This window comes from Pseudorasbora parva, chromosome 5 (genome assembly GCF_024679245.1).
Source record: "Pseudorasbora parva isolate DD20220531a chromosome 5, ASM2467924v1, whole genome shotgun sequence".
NCBI classification, from domain to species: Eukaryota; Metazoa; Chordata; class Actinopteri; order Cypriniformes; family Gobionidae; genus Pseudorasbora; species Pseudorasbora parva.
In genome coordinates, this window is record NC_090176.1 from 46,661,991 (window position 1) to 46,677,483 (window position 15,493).

General features: G+C 37.6%; 1 protein-coding gene across 3 annotated transcripts in view; it reads left to right on the forward strand.

Moving 5' to 3' along the window:
* lrp2a (low density lipoprotein receptor-related protein 2a) overlaps positions 1–15,493 on the forward strand; it is a 117,408-nt gene that overhangs the window by 100,147 nt on the left and 1,768 nt on the right. For 2 of the 3 annotated variants that reach the window (XM_067444520.1, XM_067444521.1), the window contains 14 exons: positions 2,121–2,252; positions 2,809–2,952; positions 3,312–3,477; positions 3,585–3,713; positions 5,763–5,983; positions 6,063–6,242; positions 7,927–8,046; positions 8,274–8,364; positions 9,093–9,160; positions 9,364–9,481; positions 10,095–10,221; positions 12,839–12,946; positions 13,032–13,148; positions 14,602–14,673. In XM_067444520.1, the coding sequence (XP_067300621.1) occupies positions 2,121–2,252; positions 2,809–2,952; positions 3,312–3,477; positions 3,585–3,713; positions 5,763–5,983; positions 6,063–6,242; positions 7,927–8,046; positions 8,274–8,364; positions 9,093–9,160; positions 9,364–9,481; positions 10,095–10,221; positions 12,839–12,946; positions 13,032–13,148; positions 14,602–14,673 (1,793 nt within the window). Of the gene's footprint in view, positions 1–2,120; positions 2,253–2,808; positions 2,953–3,311; positions 3,478–3,584; positions 3,714–5,762; positions 5,984–6,062; positions 6,243–7,926; positions 8,047–8,273; positions 8,365–9,092; positions 9,161–9,363; positions 9,482–10,094; positions 10,222–12,838; positions 12,947–13,031; positions 13,149–14,601; positions 14,674–15,493 lie in introns of those variants that run through there. The other variant, XR_010905082.1, reaches the window with a different exon arrangement.

Genomic DNA, 15,493 nt, shown 5'->3' on the forward strand with positions numbered 1-15,493 from the left:
GCGCTGCATCTGCTTCCTCCCTTCTCCACATTGGGTCTTAGATTGATGTATTTTAAGTCCCCTTGCGTTCTTGCAAAGCTTTCCGCAGTGGCACTTTACCTCTAACATTTCCCCTGTAAGTGTAGTTTGGGTAAGCCGTCTCATTATCCGTGTGTTTTCCATAGCCGTAACCGTTGTGTCCGTCCCATTGAGTCTCTCATCCTCCCCCCCTCTCGGGAGACCCTGGGGGTATTGCTCATTGTTCCGTTTTGTAGCTTTGGTTGGTGCCCTCTTGCGAGTGCTGTGATTGAGGTTGCTAACCTCACCCACCCACGCCAGTCTTTCCTGGAGGTCATCTGTCTTTCCAGCGTCACCAATCTTCCTTGGTTGCCATCCAGCCTTTCCTGGAAGTCACTGGTGTCCCAGGGGAAATACTATTGGATACATCTAACTGATGCTATCTAATTCAGTCACTGACTGTAGTACATGGCAGTAGCTTTCAGCCAGGAGAAGATGTCGTCAGGTGGCGTCCAACTTTCACGGGATGTTTCGACCCTGAACCACAACACCCTCCAGTTGGCGGGTCGGCAGTGGTGGCCAGTCACTGCCCACCTCCTCCTGGCCCCCAGCTCAACTCCTCCCTCCTACTCCAGAGCCAGCAAGACGCTCTTTCTGCTGCCTCACCCAACCTACGAACAGCTACCTTCCTTTCCCTACCTGCCAAACCCAGAGCTGTGAGTGTTTTCCACACAGACTGTGCCGGGAAACCCCTACACCCGACCTCAACCGGGAATAGCCAGGTCTGCCACCCTTTGGCCCTACACTGCTCAACGAGGTCCTGATACTTGGTGGCTTTCCGCTCGTAGGCCTCCTCGCACCCGTCTTCCCATGGAACCGTCAGTTCAATCAAGATTAGCTTCCTTGCCTCCTCCGACCATAAGACCATGTCTGGCCTCAACTGTGTTTGCACAACCTGGGGGAAGACTAGTTTCCTTCCCAGGTCCACCCTCATCTCCCAGGATTGTGCTGCTTGCAAGAGGCTCTTCTTAATCTTCTTGGGGGCTGGTGGGCTGCTGAATAAAAAAATATTAACACATTGTGGTGTGCCACGAAGATGTGAAAAAATAGGCATAAATCTAGCTTACAAATTATTCAGGCTAATTGTAGTAATTAAGGATCAGACCTGTTTGCCCAATAGTGGCAAGACATATATGTATATAAGGACATCTGACAAATTGGTTTGTCCGTCAAGAACCAGGAAAAAAAATCGACTGAAAATCTAAAAAAACTGTTTAACCGACGCTATTTTGGGTGGGTTTCTCCCATCCCCATACAACACAACTTCTCTGTCTTTCACTCCCTTACAAAAGGAAAATATATTTAACAATATATTACTTGAAATATATTTTAATATATTGTAAATATATGGAATAATATATTGATGGTATTATAAAATATATTATATGTTCATGTAATATATTGCAAAATATACAAATGATTGCCGCTTTCAATATATTGCAATATATTGAAAAATATAAATATTAATTCCCATATATGTGAATATATTGCCTAATGTATTGCATGAAATTTTCCAATATACTGCAATATATTTTTGTTTCGTAAGGGGCTGCTCTTACAAGAACATCAGTCTCCTCGGCTGTGAACCGCTCCTGGCGTGCGCCTGGTAAATACGCCATAATAATAGCAATCCATAATGGAACTTGCGCACCTGCTTTTAAAGGGAATGTTGGATGCCGCTCTGATTGGTTTATTCACGTTACGCCCAAACCACACCTATGAATAATGAAGCTACTTCAGAGCAACCCATTTTAGATTTTCGCCGGACGCAAGAGCCATTTATCCCGCCAGGAAAATAGCAAAAGCGCCGAGACCCGCCCACAAAGTTACTTGCTCTTCGCGCTTTGACACTTGCGTTTCAGATCGTTAAAATAGGGCCCATTGTGTTTTGGTAGTTGTAGTGCATTATGAATGTGAAATTAACTGTTGAAAGTTTGTTAGGAGATCTGTGTGAAGGGTCTTGAAAAATTAGCCCATGTATTGAGAAATGTGTCGTAGATATTGTATTGGGCTATTTTATTTCAGTTATTTTTTTTTCTGAAGTGTTGTCTTTCTATCTGCAGATGTGAACGAGTGTGAGATTTATGGGATGTGCCCGCAGCTGTGTAAGAACACTAAGGGCAGTTACGAGTGTTTCTGCGCTGAAGGCTTTCGATCAGTGGGAGAGCAGCCAGGAGTCGAATGTGCTGCTGAGGGTGAGGCCTGCAGTTTTATTATTTCTCTTTGGAAGTATTGATACGCTTTTTTTTTTTTTTTTAAACCTTCTATGGTGTCTAGAAGGTAAAAAAACATTCTAGACACCATAGAGAGGTGCTTTTCTGTCAGGTGCTCTTTCTATGTTCCTTGGATATCTGCATCCTTCACATTTGCCATTTGTAGCATTCTATGAATTTTTGTAATACATAATGAGCTGCCTATATAGCAGCATTTTACGGTAACATAGGTGCGTTCTTGATGCAAAAGCCGTTTCGTAAGGTAGATTGTAGTTTTTAGCTACGTCTTGCAGGCAAAATGGTCAGTTGTGGGTGCGGCAATCAAATGTGTCTGGCTTCCAGTGTCATTCGCATCCAGTTATTTTAGCTGTACAAATACAGTATGTGACTGGTATTTGCTATCATACTCTTTAATTAATTATCATAATCATAAACAAACTGGTTTATAGCACAAATAGCTGCATACACTAGTCACCATTCAAGCTGTGTCGGCATCATTCTCACTGTCCTGTTGTTTCTTCCGTTTCTTTTTTCTCAGGAAACCCTCCCGTGTTGTTATTGCCTGATAATGTGCGCATCCGTCGCTTTAATCTCTCATCTGCACAGTACTCTGATTATGTGGATAATGCAGAGCACATTCAGGCACTGGACTACCTGTGGGACCCAGAAGGCCTCGGTCTCAGTAAGACACTATTCACGGGATATCCCGCTCGATATCATATATGTTTTGATGCAGATGCAGCACAATTTCCAGCTCAATAAAGCAAAAATACAATTATTTATAGTATAGGAATACACTTTTTGTTTTGTTTCTTCTGATTTTTGAATTCTATTTTCTTCTACTTAAGGATTGTAATTGTGCAAATCATACTGGAGCTGATTTGTTTGTGAATTCTTTATTAAAGAAGGTTTTGAAATCCATGCCATCCAATGTTTCTGAAAACATGATTACTCTTGCACTGTATTATCTTCTAGTTTCTATAATCAGGTTAATGAATGCAAACTGAAGCAAAATTCTGAATTTTTGATTATTATTTTTAGGTATAGTGTACTGGACAGTGTTGGGACGAGGCTCTGAGTTCGGCTCAATCAAGAGGGCATATATGACCACGTTTGATGACAATGGAAATAATCCTGTTAAGGAGGTGGACCTGAACTTGAGATACATCTCCAGCCCTGATGGCATCGCTGTGGACTGGATTGGAGGGTTTGTGCACTTCTTTTCTGAACTGCACTTTACTTGAGGTCTGACACAAAAAGTTCCAGAGCAATAAATATCTATCTGCTATGTGCTTTGTCTTTCCCATTTTATAGCCATATTTACTGGACGGATGCTGGGACTAATAGAATTGAAGTGGCTAAATTGGATGGACGTTACAGAAAATGGTTAATTCACAACGATCTTGATCAGCCGGCTGCTATTGTGGTCAACCCTGGTCTAGGGTAAGAACATGAACATGTAGCTGCTCATTTGAGATTAAAAAATTCAGTGGCAGTCTTTAGGGATGCATGGTCATAAAAATCCTGCACTGCAAAAAAATATTATTACTAAGTATTTGTGTCTTATTTTCCAGTACAAATATATTAACATTCCTAAATAGATACATTTACTTGAGATGCGAAATGACATTGCGATGCAAAGTCTTTCTGAAAGACTTAAAATTAATTGAGTTGATGATTTAAAAAAGAACAAATATCTGACAATGTTAGGGGTGTAGTTATAATTTCAGAAGACTGAGGGACAGAAAAGTCAAGTGTAATTTATTATGTCTAATTGACAGGTTTTATTTTTGTCTTATTTCTTGCTTTCGATGGCTTTCAAATGTAATACCATGTGTTTTTTTAAAGCTACACTGTGTGATATTTTCCCCCATCTAGCGGTGTAAAGGTATATGACCATCCAGTGAATATTAGTTTCTGTTCCTCTCAATTCTGATTTCGTTTTAACTCCTACGGTGGCCGATTCAGTCCAAGATTAACGTGGCAATCTCCCTCTTCACATTCGACACTGTGCCATCGAGTGTTAAAAATCGAAAGGCGAAACTTGAATTTATAGATATGTCCCTCTTTGGCTAATGTACTTTTTTAAGATGGTGGAGCAACATGGCGACCGGCATTTGAACCCCTCACCCGTATATGTATTTTCAATGGCATATTATAAACTTACAAGAATACTTTATTACTTGAAAGAAGTAAATATACATTAATGAGCACATATATTTTTGAAAAACGAAGTGTTTTTAGCTAAGAATAAACTAAAGAAGTTACACAGTGTAGCTTTAAAGACACTCTATAACAGCTTAATGAGGCCTTTTTCACAGAATATATTTTTTATATAGTTTCTATACTGTAATAAAGGCTAAAGGCTGTCAATTAGCACTGCATTAAAACGCACATAATCCATATATTGTTGCAATCGTGTGTTTATTATCTTCACATTTCATAAGACAAAACGTTTCTGCTTTTTATTCAGCTTTGTCGATAGCTGGAAGTCTTTGTCCATATAAGGTATTTCTGGGAATTATTATGCCATTGAGTCCGTTTTGGACTTTCTGTTCAAGGATGGCTTCAAGTATCTGCATATTATGTTAAAGTATGAATAAAGCATACATTATTAAATTTATTATTATTTTTTTGTGAAGAAAACAAGACTTTTTATCTTTTATCTTTTTATCTTTATGTCTGCATCTCAAGTAAATGTATCTTGATTTAAGAATTGTTAGATATTTATACAGGAAAACAAGACAAAAATACTGAGGATTTTTTTTTTGCAATGTAGAAATATCTGGCAATTTTAAAATGGTTTAATTTCCATTTTAAAATTGCCAGATATTTCTACACAAATATCTTTTAAGTTATATTGAAGACATTTTTCAAGTTATTTTTGACTAGATATTGCTCTTTTGTGGAGCTTATATAGAGATTTGTGAGATTTTTTACTGATTCTTTTCTATAAAATTGTCAGATCGGTTCTCAGTATTGATCATCACTCTTAAAAATAAAGGTTCTTTATTGGCATTGATGGGCAAATTCACACCACACCGACCAAATTGGACATTCACAAGATTACAGTACATGACTTTTAAGACATTCCACGACCTGATAAGTGCCAATTCAGCACTGAACTATCTCCAGCAGACACCGACAGGGGTAACAAACTGATTCAACAAAAGCCTGACAAAGTATCTGTTGCCTTCTGCCAGTTCAGTGTGAATCTGCCTTGAAATCCCTGTAATCTTTCCATTCTTTATAGTGGAAAAATTTTTCCAATTTAAAAAAAAAAATTCTTCACACTAAGAAAACATTTTTCTTTTAAGAATTGTTCATTGAAAGATTCTTTGAGGTACCCACAATGGTTCTTCTACTGTGGCATCGCTGCAGAAACCCCCTTTTGGCACCTGCATTTTTAAGAGTGTAACATGATTCTTCAGAACTCATTTTGTGCTGTTGTTGTCATTAATGAGCATAATTTTGTGCTTGTATGTACTATAGTAAGATGTTCTGGACTGACTGGGGCAGAAAGCCCAAGATTGAGGCGGCATGGATGGATGGGCAGCACAGAGAGGTGCTGTTAGAAGAAGATCTGGGCTGGCCTACTGGTTTAGCTTTGGACTACCTCAACGAAAACCGTATCTACTGGTGTGACTCAAAAGAGAACATCATCGAGTCCATGAAAGTGGATGGAACAGACCGGCAAATGATCATATCAGGAGGTGAGACACTGGAGCATAAAGACCGGGAACATCTTAAACTTCTGACTGGCTGCCGTTCTCACGTTTGTTGTCGTTGCAGACATCGGGCATCCCTACAGCCTGGATGTGTTCGAGGGGCATGTGTACTGGACAACTAAAGAAAAGGGAGAAGTGTGGAAAAAAGATAAGTTTGGGAAAGGAGACAAGGTGAAGGTGTTGACCATAAACCCCTGGCTAACTCAAGTACGCATCTACCAACAGCACAGACACAACCACTCAGGTGAGACATTAAGAAAGTATTTCATTAATTTACATATTGCAATCAAATTTATATGGATGGAAAAGCTATGTAATGCGAGGTGTGAAAGGTTTGTCGAGTGATAAAAATAGAAACATGAAGGGGGCAGTTCAACACACCAGACATAGACAATAGAGTGCAAGGGAGCTTACAGGGGGCAATAATTCTTGTATTAGCCTTCTCTAAAAACACACCAAAATATGGTCTTAAAATTGTTTCATAAAATTCAGATTTTTAAAGATAACATCCTCAGATTTGAAATGAAGCATGACCACACTTCTGTCTTCAAGTTCGTTGTATTTCTAAATTTCTACACTACAACTTGAAGGTTAGCTGCAGCAAGACAGAATACATGTGTGTGAATGAGAGCGAACCAAAAGGAACATTGAGGTTACAGGGAGAAGATGTAAAGAAGGTGCAGGATTTTAAGTACTTAGGGTCAACAGTCCAGAGAAATGAGGAGTGTGGAAAAGAGGTGAAGAAGCGTGTGCAGGCAGGTTGGAATGGGTGGAGAAAAGTGTCAGGGCTGTTGTGTGATAAAAGAGTACCAGCAAGAATGAAAGGAAAGGTGTACAGGACAGCAGTGAGACCAGCGATGTTGTATGGTTTGAGGAAAAGACAGGAGGAAGAGCTAGAGGTAGCAGATCTGAAGATGTTGAGGTTCTCTTTGGGAGTGACGAGGATGGATAGGATCAGGAATGAGTTCATTAGAGGGACAGCATATGTGAGATGTTTTGGAGACAAAGCTAGAGAGGCCAGGTTGAGATGGTTTGGACATGTTCAGAGGAGGGAGAGTGAATATATCGGTAAAAGGATGCTGAGGTTAGAGCTGCCAGGCAGGAGGTCAAGAGGAAGACCAAAGAGGAGGTTTATGAATGTACTGAAGGAGGACATGAAGATAGTCAATCTGAGAGAAGAGGATACAGAGGATAGGACTAGAGGCAGATGATTCGCTGTGGTGACCCCTAAAGGGAACAGCTGAAAGAAAAAGACGACAACCACATTGTTAATATTTTTATTTAGTTTTTTTCAGGTTATATATATCCATATTAATAACTGTGAACTCTCAAGTGTTGGCTTTCTAAATATATGATGGTTATGTGTTTATTCAGAATGACTTAGGAGCATCATTTATGCCCCCCTTGACCTTAAATGTATCTTACATTTAAATACAATACTAAAAGAGGGTTCCTAGATAATAAAATGGCATCTGACTTGGTCTGTTTGTTGACTTACATTAAATGGTATATCACTCTTTAGTTGTTTTTTTTTCTGAATATTAACATTCATTTCTACATTATAAATCATGTGATAAAACCTATATTTACATAAATCAGTGAATGAAAGGTACTCATTTAGCTTATTATTTTCTTTTTTATGAATTTTGATGGTATATTATGATAAAGGACAAATTAATTATTGCCTGATTTAAATTTTAAACCTAATACTAACTGATAGTTACAAACCTTAATTCTGGCTTTTAGTGCCTTTCTTTTTATCTTTTATGATATTTATCACATCTCAGGTGAATTAAGCTAAATAAAAGCACCAATCCTTCAATTCCTTTTCATTAATTGTATTCAAAATACTGGTGCAGTGACTGGTGGGTGAATTTTCCTGTCCAATTCTTGTAAAGGTATAACTCCTTGTTGACGTTCTCTTGCAGTACTCAACCCGTGTCAGGACGCCTGCAGTCATCTGTGTTTGCTGCGGCCGGATGGATACACATGTGCCTGTCCACAGGGATCCACGCTCCTCACTTTCAACAAGAATGAATGTGATGCCGGTAAGAGATGCTGATGCAGAGATGCCCGCTGCTATTTGTTTGGCCACATCATGTCCCATCAATCCATTTCATAGCATACATGCATGTGCTGCATCTAATAATGCACGATTTCATTATTGCCATGTGAAGTTTTGAAAAGCTGTTTGGTGTGTGTGTGTTTGATTTGTTGTGATGTGATACATTGTGGCTGTGTTACATTATGTCATGCCTGGCCCTCGCACCTGCAGCCATTGAGGCAGAGGTGTCCATGCCGCTTGCATGCAGATGCATGAACGGAGGAACATGCTACACTGATGAGGGAGGCCTGCCGAAGTGCAAGTGAGTGTGACCGCTAGCCAAGATCATCACAGCATATATTATGCATATATGCATGCATATATAAATATAAGCATACATTATGTATTCTTTTGTAGTTTTTGAAAGCAGTATCTTCTGTTCACCAAGGATATACAGTATTTATTTGATCAGAAATAAAGATTTTCAATAAATATACTGTAATATTTCAATATTAATATATATTTATTTATATACAGTAAAAAAATCTGCTTTTTCAGGGTCTTTTTTCTTTAAATATGTTTTCATTTATAAATATAATTTGTCACTCAAACCTCTATATTCTGTGTTGAATGACTGTTGCAATATTTAATATGAAAAAATATAATTTAATTAATTTAAATATATTTTTTTAAATGACTAAATAAAATTTAAATAAAAGACAATTTGTTGAAACTAAGCTGCTAAAATGATTCATTCTGAGCATTTGCAACATATTTTGCATTTGAACACATTCTAGAAATTCTACATTGTTTCTGGAAAAATGTATTAACATTACAAATGTGCACAAGGTAAAAAAATAATACATGATAAAAAATGCCATAGCACCTTTAAGGACATGGACTAGGAAAATAATTATTTTAATTCCTTTTTTAGAATGAAACTGGTGAAATGCAGTAAGTCTCTAAAAGTAGAAAGAGAAGTCATTTTTCCAAAGTGATTTGAAATGAACTGTGGAGTGTCTCTAACGGGTCCGTGTCTTTTCTCCACAGGTGTCCGTACGGCTACTCTGGTAGTTACTGTGAGATGGGGAAGTCTAGAGGTGTTCCTGCAGGGACAGGTAAGCAAACTGTTACTTGATAATTAGTTATGTGTAAGTGTAAAGTTATTCGTAAGTGTTGAGTGAACACCTTTACTCACAGTAAACCTTTACTGGGAATAAGAAAAGTTAAAAGCAACATCATCACATATTAAAAACGTTCATTTCAGTTAAGGTGTAATGAGACTGCACTAATATATCTTCCATATTGTGTGTATTTGTAGCTGTGACCGTCCTGTTAGCAGTGGTTATTATTCTGATTACTGGAGCTCTGCTTGTGGGAATTTTCCTCAACTACAAGCGCACCGGCTCTCTCATCCCTTCAATGCCTAAACTACCCAGGTACCACACAACCATACCAAAGACACTGCTCAGATACTTACAGTAGTGCCCAGACGTATTGAAACACTTTAAAACATGACTTGACTTTAACAAACTGCTCTCGAGGTGCTTTTAGTGGATGTGTGAACAGTACATCTATTGTGAATTATTTTTGAGAGTTGAAAACTCTCCAAGTGCCTTTATTTGAGCTACAAATACAGTAAAAACTGTAATATTGTGATATATTATTACAAATTGTTTTCTATTTGAATAATTAGTATATCACTACTCCAGTCTTCAGTGTCACATGATTCTTCAGAAATCATTCTAATACGCTGATTTGCTGCTCAAAAAAACATTTCTGATTATTATCGATTTCGAAAACATTTTGTTTGTGGAAATTTGTGGATTTTTTTTTTGTGTGATTCTTTGATGAATAGAAAGTTCAAAAGAATAGCATTTATTTAAAATAGCAATCTTGTGTCAGTAAATATTAGTTTATTATTAATATGTATTGTTATATTGATGCATATAAATGCGAATGTTTAAATATTCTTCAGTGTGTTCATTTATAATTATTATTCCAGATTCAGATATCATATACCAATTTGTTCTCCACTTCTTATTTTCTTAGTCTGAGCAGCCTGGTGAAGTCGGGGGACACGGGAAATGGAGTGTCGTTTCATTCGGGGGACAATGTCACGATGGACCTGGAGCCTCAGACTCTGGGGGTGTCGTTCATCGACAGGGCCATGCAGCTGGTAAATGTGGCCTTTTTAACAGTAACTTGTGTCTCCTGAACTGTTAAGTGCACTCAGCACATTTTTAAACTATTTTTCCCTCAGACCTGCTGCTGTCTGCGTGTCAATCGCAGTCTAAAGTACTGCAAAGATTAGTCCGGTGACAGAGGACTGCACTTTTCAGTTCCCACTCAATTTACTTAATAAACTTAATAAAGCCTGAACCTCATCATTGGTCCATCGGACGTATTTTTTAAACTCCACTGTTGATTCGAAGATCAAATAACTCTTACCACCACAAATTTTGCATTTGACCCCAAAGTCCCTAGTTCCTAGGACAAGTTCCCGCTGGGTGAAACACGGCTTATGAGGCATAAAATCCCTGTTCGACCTTTTAACCCTAGTGTTAATGTTGCATGATTTCCAGGACTTCTAAGTGCACTAGTTTCTCATGGGACACACAATGAAAAGCTCTTGGGTATTTAAGATCCTGTTAAAGTAGTGGTGGACTGATATATCTAGTTCAATCATGACAGGCTACAGGGCGCAGACTGGAGATAGCTTGCTCAACATTTAAATGGTGTGGTTCAATACGTAAGCTGCACTGGTTGCCAATGGCTGCTCACATCAAATTCAAGGCACTGGTTCTTGCCTACAAAGCAACCAATGGCTCTGCACCAATACTATACCTAGACTCGCTTGTTCAGACTTACACACCCTCCAGATGCTTGCGTTCTGCGAGTGAACGGCGCCTCGTGGTTCCATCCCAAAGAGGCATGAAATCGCTCTCACTGACATTTTCCTGGACCGTTCAAACCTGGTGGAATGACCTGCCGATCTCAATTCGTGCTGCCGAGTCTGTAGCCATTTAAAAAAAAAAACATCTTAAGACACATCTTTTCCACTTGCACCTGACCAATAAAGAATAGCACTTAACTATCCAATTAAATTTTCCTTGTTTGTCTAAAAAAAAAAAAATGATTGTGTACTGTGCTCGATTAACTGAGAATTCTTACAGCTCTTACAGGTTGTTGGCCTTGTTTGTTTCGTTGCTTCTATTGCTCTCCCCTTTTTGTAAGTCTCTTAGGATAAAAGCGTCTGCTAAATGATTAAATGTAAATGTATGCTAGTCATGCAGCATGCTATCAGATTTCCTCTGAAACCTTCCATCTCCCCATCTCCACCTGCTTAGATCTGCTATGGGATTTATGTATATCTATTTATGCAGCAGGAGCATATTTAAAGAACACAGACTCAGCCGGATCATTTCCATAATGACCAACTCAATCTGCCAGCGCAAGAGCAGTGCAAATTAGCTTCTGGTTTAAGATGTTATTTTTTTGGGTGGTAAATAATGGACTAAACCAGTAATCGACTATGTATATGCAATAATGTCAGCTGCAAAAATAACCCTGTCCACGCCTTTTCCATGATAATTTCTCAATGCGTGTCTTTAGTAAATACTGACAGTCGTTTTTAACACCAAAAGTAGTAAATGTTAGTAAATCAGGCTTCTAGTACGCCAAGACCAAATTCGTTATCATTGCCATATTCAATAACACAAACTATTCCAAGAGTTGCACAAACTATTCCAAGAGTTTTAATGAATAAAATACGTTTTTCAAATGAGACTATATTAATTACATACCTAACTCTTACACTTCTGCTTAAATGTTTAAGGTCAGTAATATGTTTTTTTTAAAGGAATTAATAATAATAATAATTAATAATGAAAAGTAATTCAGCAAGGATGCATTAAATTGATCAAAAGTGACAATTTATAAAGATACAAAAGATTTCTATATTAAATAAATGTTGTTAATTCTTGCTTTTATCCAACAATCCTGGTGAGCATAAGACACTTGTTTAAAAACCATCTTACTGACCCCAAACTTTTGAACAGCAAACAACTTTTGTTAGTGCCAAGCAGACATGGTTATCTGCTGATAATCTGAGATTTAAGTTAAGATTTAATTCACCCTGATGGTATCGGTTTAGCTGTGGGTCAGAGCCATAGACTGTAAAAAAGTATGGACGTAGTGTCCGTGACGTCACCCATAGGATTCCGATAAACCGTTCTGAAGCTTAAAGTAGAGTCGAACTGGGGGTCGCCATCTTGTGAGCGAGTCATCGCGTGTCACTCCTGGATAACAGAAAATCGGCAAAAAGGCGGGATGTGTGCGGAGCTGAGGTGACGCAATGACTATAGACGGCAGATAAATGGCTATCCACTTGTAACCACACGCCCTTAATTATGCAGAACTTTAAGGCTTTCTATAACGTAAACGACTGAGTTATAAAAAAATGCACCCCCCTCACAGTTGTCATGAAGATCAAAATTAGCCGTATAGGCAAAAACCACAATTTGCACCAGGCTGTAAACATGTTTTTTTTCTGCTGTAAAGTTGAGAATTTTAACATGGGGCTCAATGAGATTCTGCTCCCTTCTGGAGCCTGGCTAGTGGCCTAGTGGCCAGTTAAGGAATTGCAGCTTACATTACTTCCGTTTTGGCATCAAGAGAGATTGCGGGAGGTTGCCGCTTGGTCAGAGCATTAGAAAAATAACAACTACTAAGGATATTTATCGAAGAAATGTTCTTTGTGTCTGATCTGAAATGTCTGTTTTTTTTATTTTTAGGATGAGAATTTTGCAGACTCTGGGAGGCAGCCAATCACATTTGAGAATCCTCTGTACTCAACTGGAGCCGGCCCATCCAGCGATCCAGCAGTAATACATGCTACACAGGTATATTTACTGCTCAAAAGCCTTCAAATCGAACATTTGAAATCTGAGCAGGGTCTTTAGTTTTGTGTTTCTGTGCTTCATACAGGTCACTGTGAACATCAGTGGTGACCAGGTGGAGAATAACTTCTCAAACCCTACCTACCACACTCATGACCAGGCAGTGGAAGTGAAGAGCGTACCTGCAGAGCAAAATACCACTCAGGTTAGGACATCTGATCACTTGTCCTACGTTGTCCCATTTTTTCCACTGCGAATGCTAGCAGTGAATAGCTACATGCTAATATCGATTAGTGTTCAAACATGCAAAAAATCTGAACTAATTATTAAAACATGATAAACATGATAAAAGTCAGAGTGTGTTAGCGTCATGCTGACAAAATGCTAAATTATGTTAACATCACTTAGCTACATGCTAAAACTGGCTAAGAATATGTTAAAAACCATAGACTGTAACAAAACCATGGACGACACACCTTCTTGAAGTAAATGAAGCCGCCAGTGTCCAAATATGGCGCTGACATCTTGGAGCCAGAGTCTGCGCAGTAGTGAGTGCAAAATTGAGCCAGGATATCAAGGTCCCGCCCACACTCCTGCCTAATTTACAACTTTTTGTGAAATAATAAACAGTTATGGAAATGTAGAAATTAAAGTTAAAGCTCCAATCTCCTCCTGAAGTTCCTGAAAAATATCCGTTGGTGCCTCAGTGACTACATCGCTCAGAGAAGCTGTCAATGACGTCACATGACGTTTTATAGCATAAAAAAACAACTAAAACCAAATTTATTTAAAGACTTTAAAGACACTTGAACTTACATCACAGCAGTATTTTTACTCTAAAAAAGTAAATTAATTACTAGTTACTGATTGCATCTTCAATAGTGTAATTAGATTACTGTACAAAATTCCTCTGTCCAAAAAGTATTTAATTCCTTATTCTAATTACTTTCGACTAGTTAAGGGATTCAAGGATGGACATGAAACAGGTCTTTTAATTCATTCAAATACAAAATATAAAACTACATCAATTATTCTTATTAACTGACCAAAGTTTTACAAGTGAGAAGGATAGATTAAAAACATGCATTTTATCGAAAAAAATGAAGTTTTGATATTAATTCCACTGTTGTATTATGTATAATAGTTTTACAGTCTATACACTGTATTTAGTTCAATGACATGTGAAGTAACTGTAATTAAATTACACAAAAACTAAGAGTAATCCCTTACTTTACTTTTTCAAGGGAAAAGTAATTAAATTACAGTAATAATTACTTAGTAACTAGTTACAGCCAACACTGCATCAGAGTGATAAAAACTACCTAAAATGACAGAAACCATCTTTGACATTTTTTTTTTAGTTTGATTGTTTAGTTTGTCTGTGCCCCAACTGGAGGCGATCGAGACACTCTGGCTACACTTTTCAGGACTTGTGTGGCACACTTTTTAAAAACATGCAGCTGACATCATTTTAGTAATATACCTAATGTGTTAACATCATGCTGAAACTACACCCATGCCCTTCTTAGAATATCATAGAGGTGTGTGGGTAAGCTTTTTTGACCTGAAGCAGTGCAGTTACACACGGCAAGCACCACTCATGTTTAGTTTTCTGTTGTTTCTCCATCATGTGAACATGTTTTTATTTTATTATTCAGGAGTCCAAATGGAGCTTCTTTAAAAGAAAACTGAAGCCAAGCACAACATTTGAAAACCCAACTTATTCAGAGGTGAGCAGCAAGACAAAGACAACTTCAGATGTAATATATAATTGCTTTTATAGCAGGACGTTTAATGTATATTGACCAGGCATATACGCACATTAATATTGAAAGTTAGTCCTATTCTGACTATTTAGTCATTCAGTTATGTCCAAACAATGAGTAAAACAAAAAACAGCCAGCCAAGCCGTCAAGGAAACGACTCTTTAAGAAAATCACAAGCATTTTGTCATAGGAGTCAGTAATATTCATAATACACAATAACTAGTATAGTATATAACAAGTACAGTACACACTCTAGAACATGGGTGAAATTCAGAAAAGAGAAAGAAGTTGTTTAATAGATAACTATTCAAAAAGGAACATGGTAATATTGTCATAACCCGTTTTGTAATTCGTTGTGCTTTTATCTTAAATTTCAATCTCAAAACATTTTAACTAATTTAATATTGTTTCTTTCACATCTAGCCTTATTTTAACCATATTCATACTTTTTATCTAAATAAATGTAACTGTTTTTACAATGGACAGATAAATGCTGGTTCTAAGCAATTTGAATAAATGCATTTTGAAAGTATAATCATTTTAAAACAAATAGTTAATAATAAAGAATGCTGTATTTTTGAGTGCAGAAATTGATAGTTTCTTATCCGTAAATTCAATTCACATGCATACATACATCATTTTTTTAAAATTTAGGCCTAAATATTTTATGCCGTGTATTATTTCGCAGGAGAACAGAATAAAGTTTTAACAAAGACAGTGCACTCATATCACTATGAATGGGAGAAAGTGTGGCTGAAAAAGTCAGTGTCACTGCAGCTGCTGT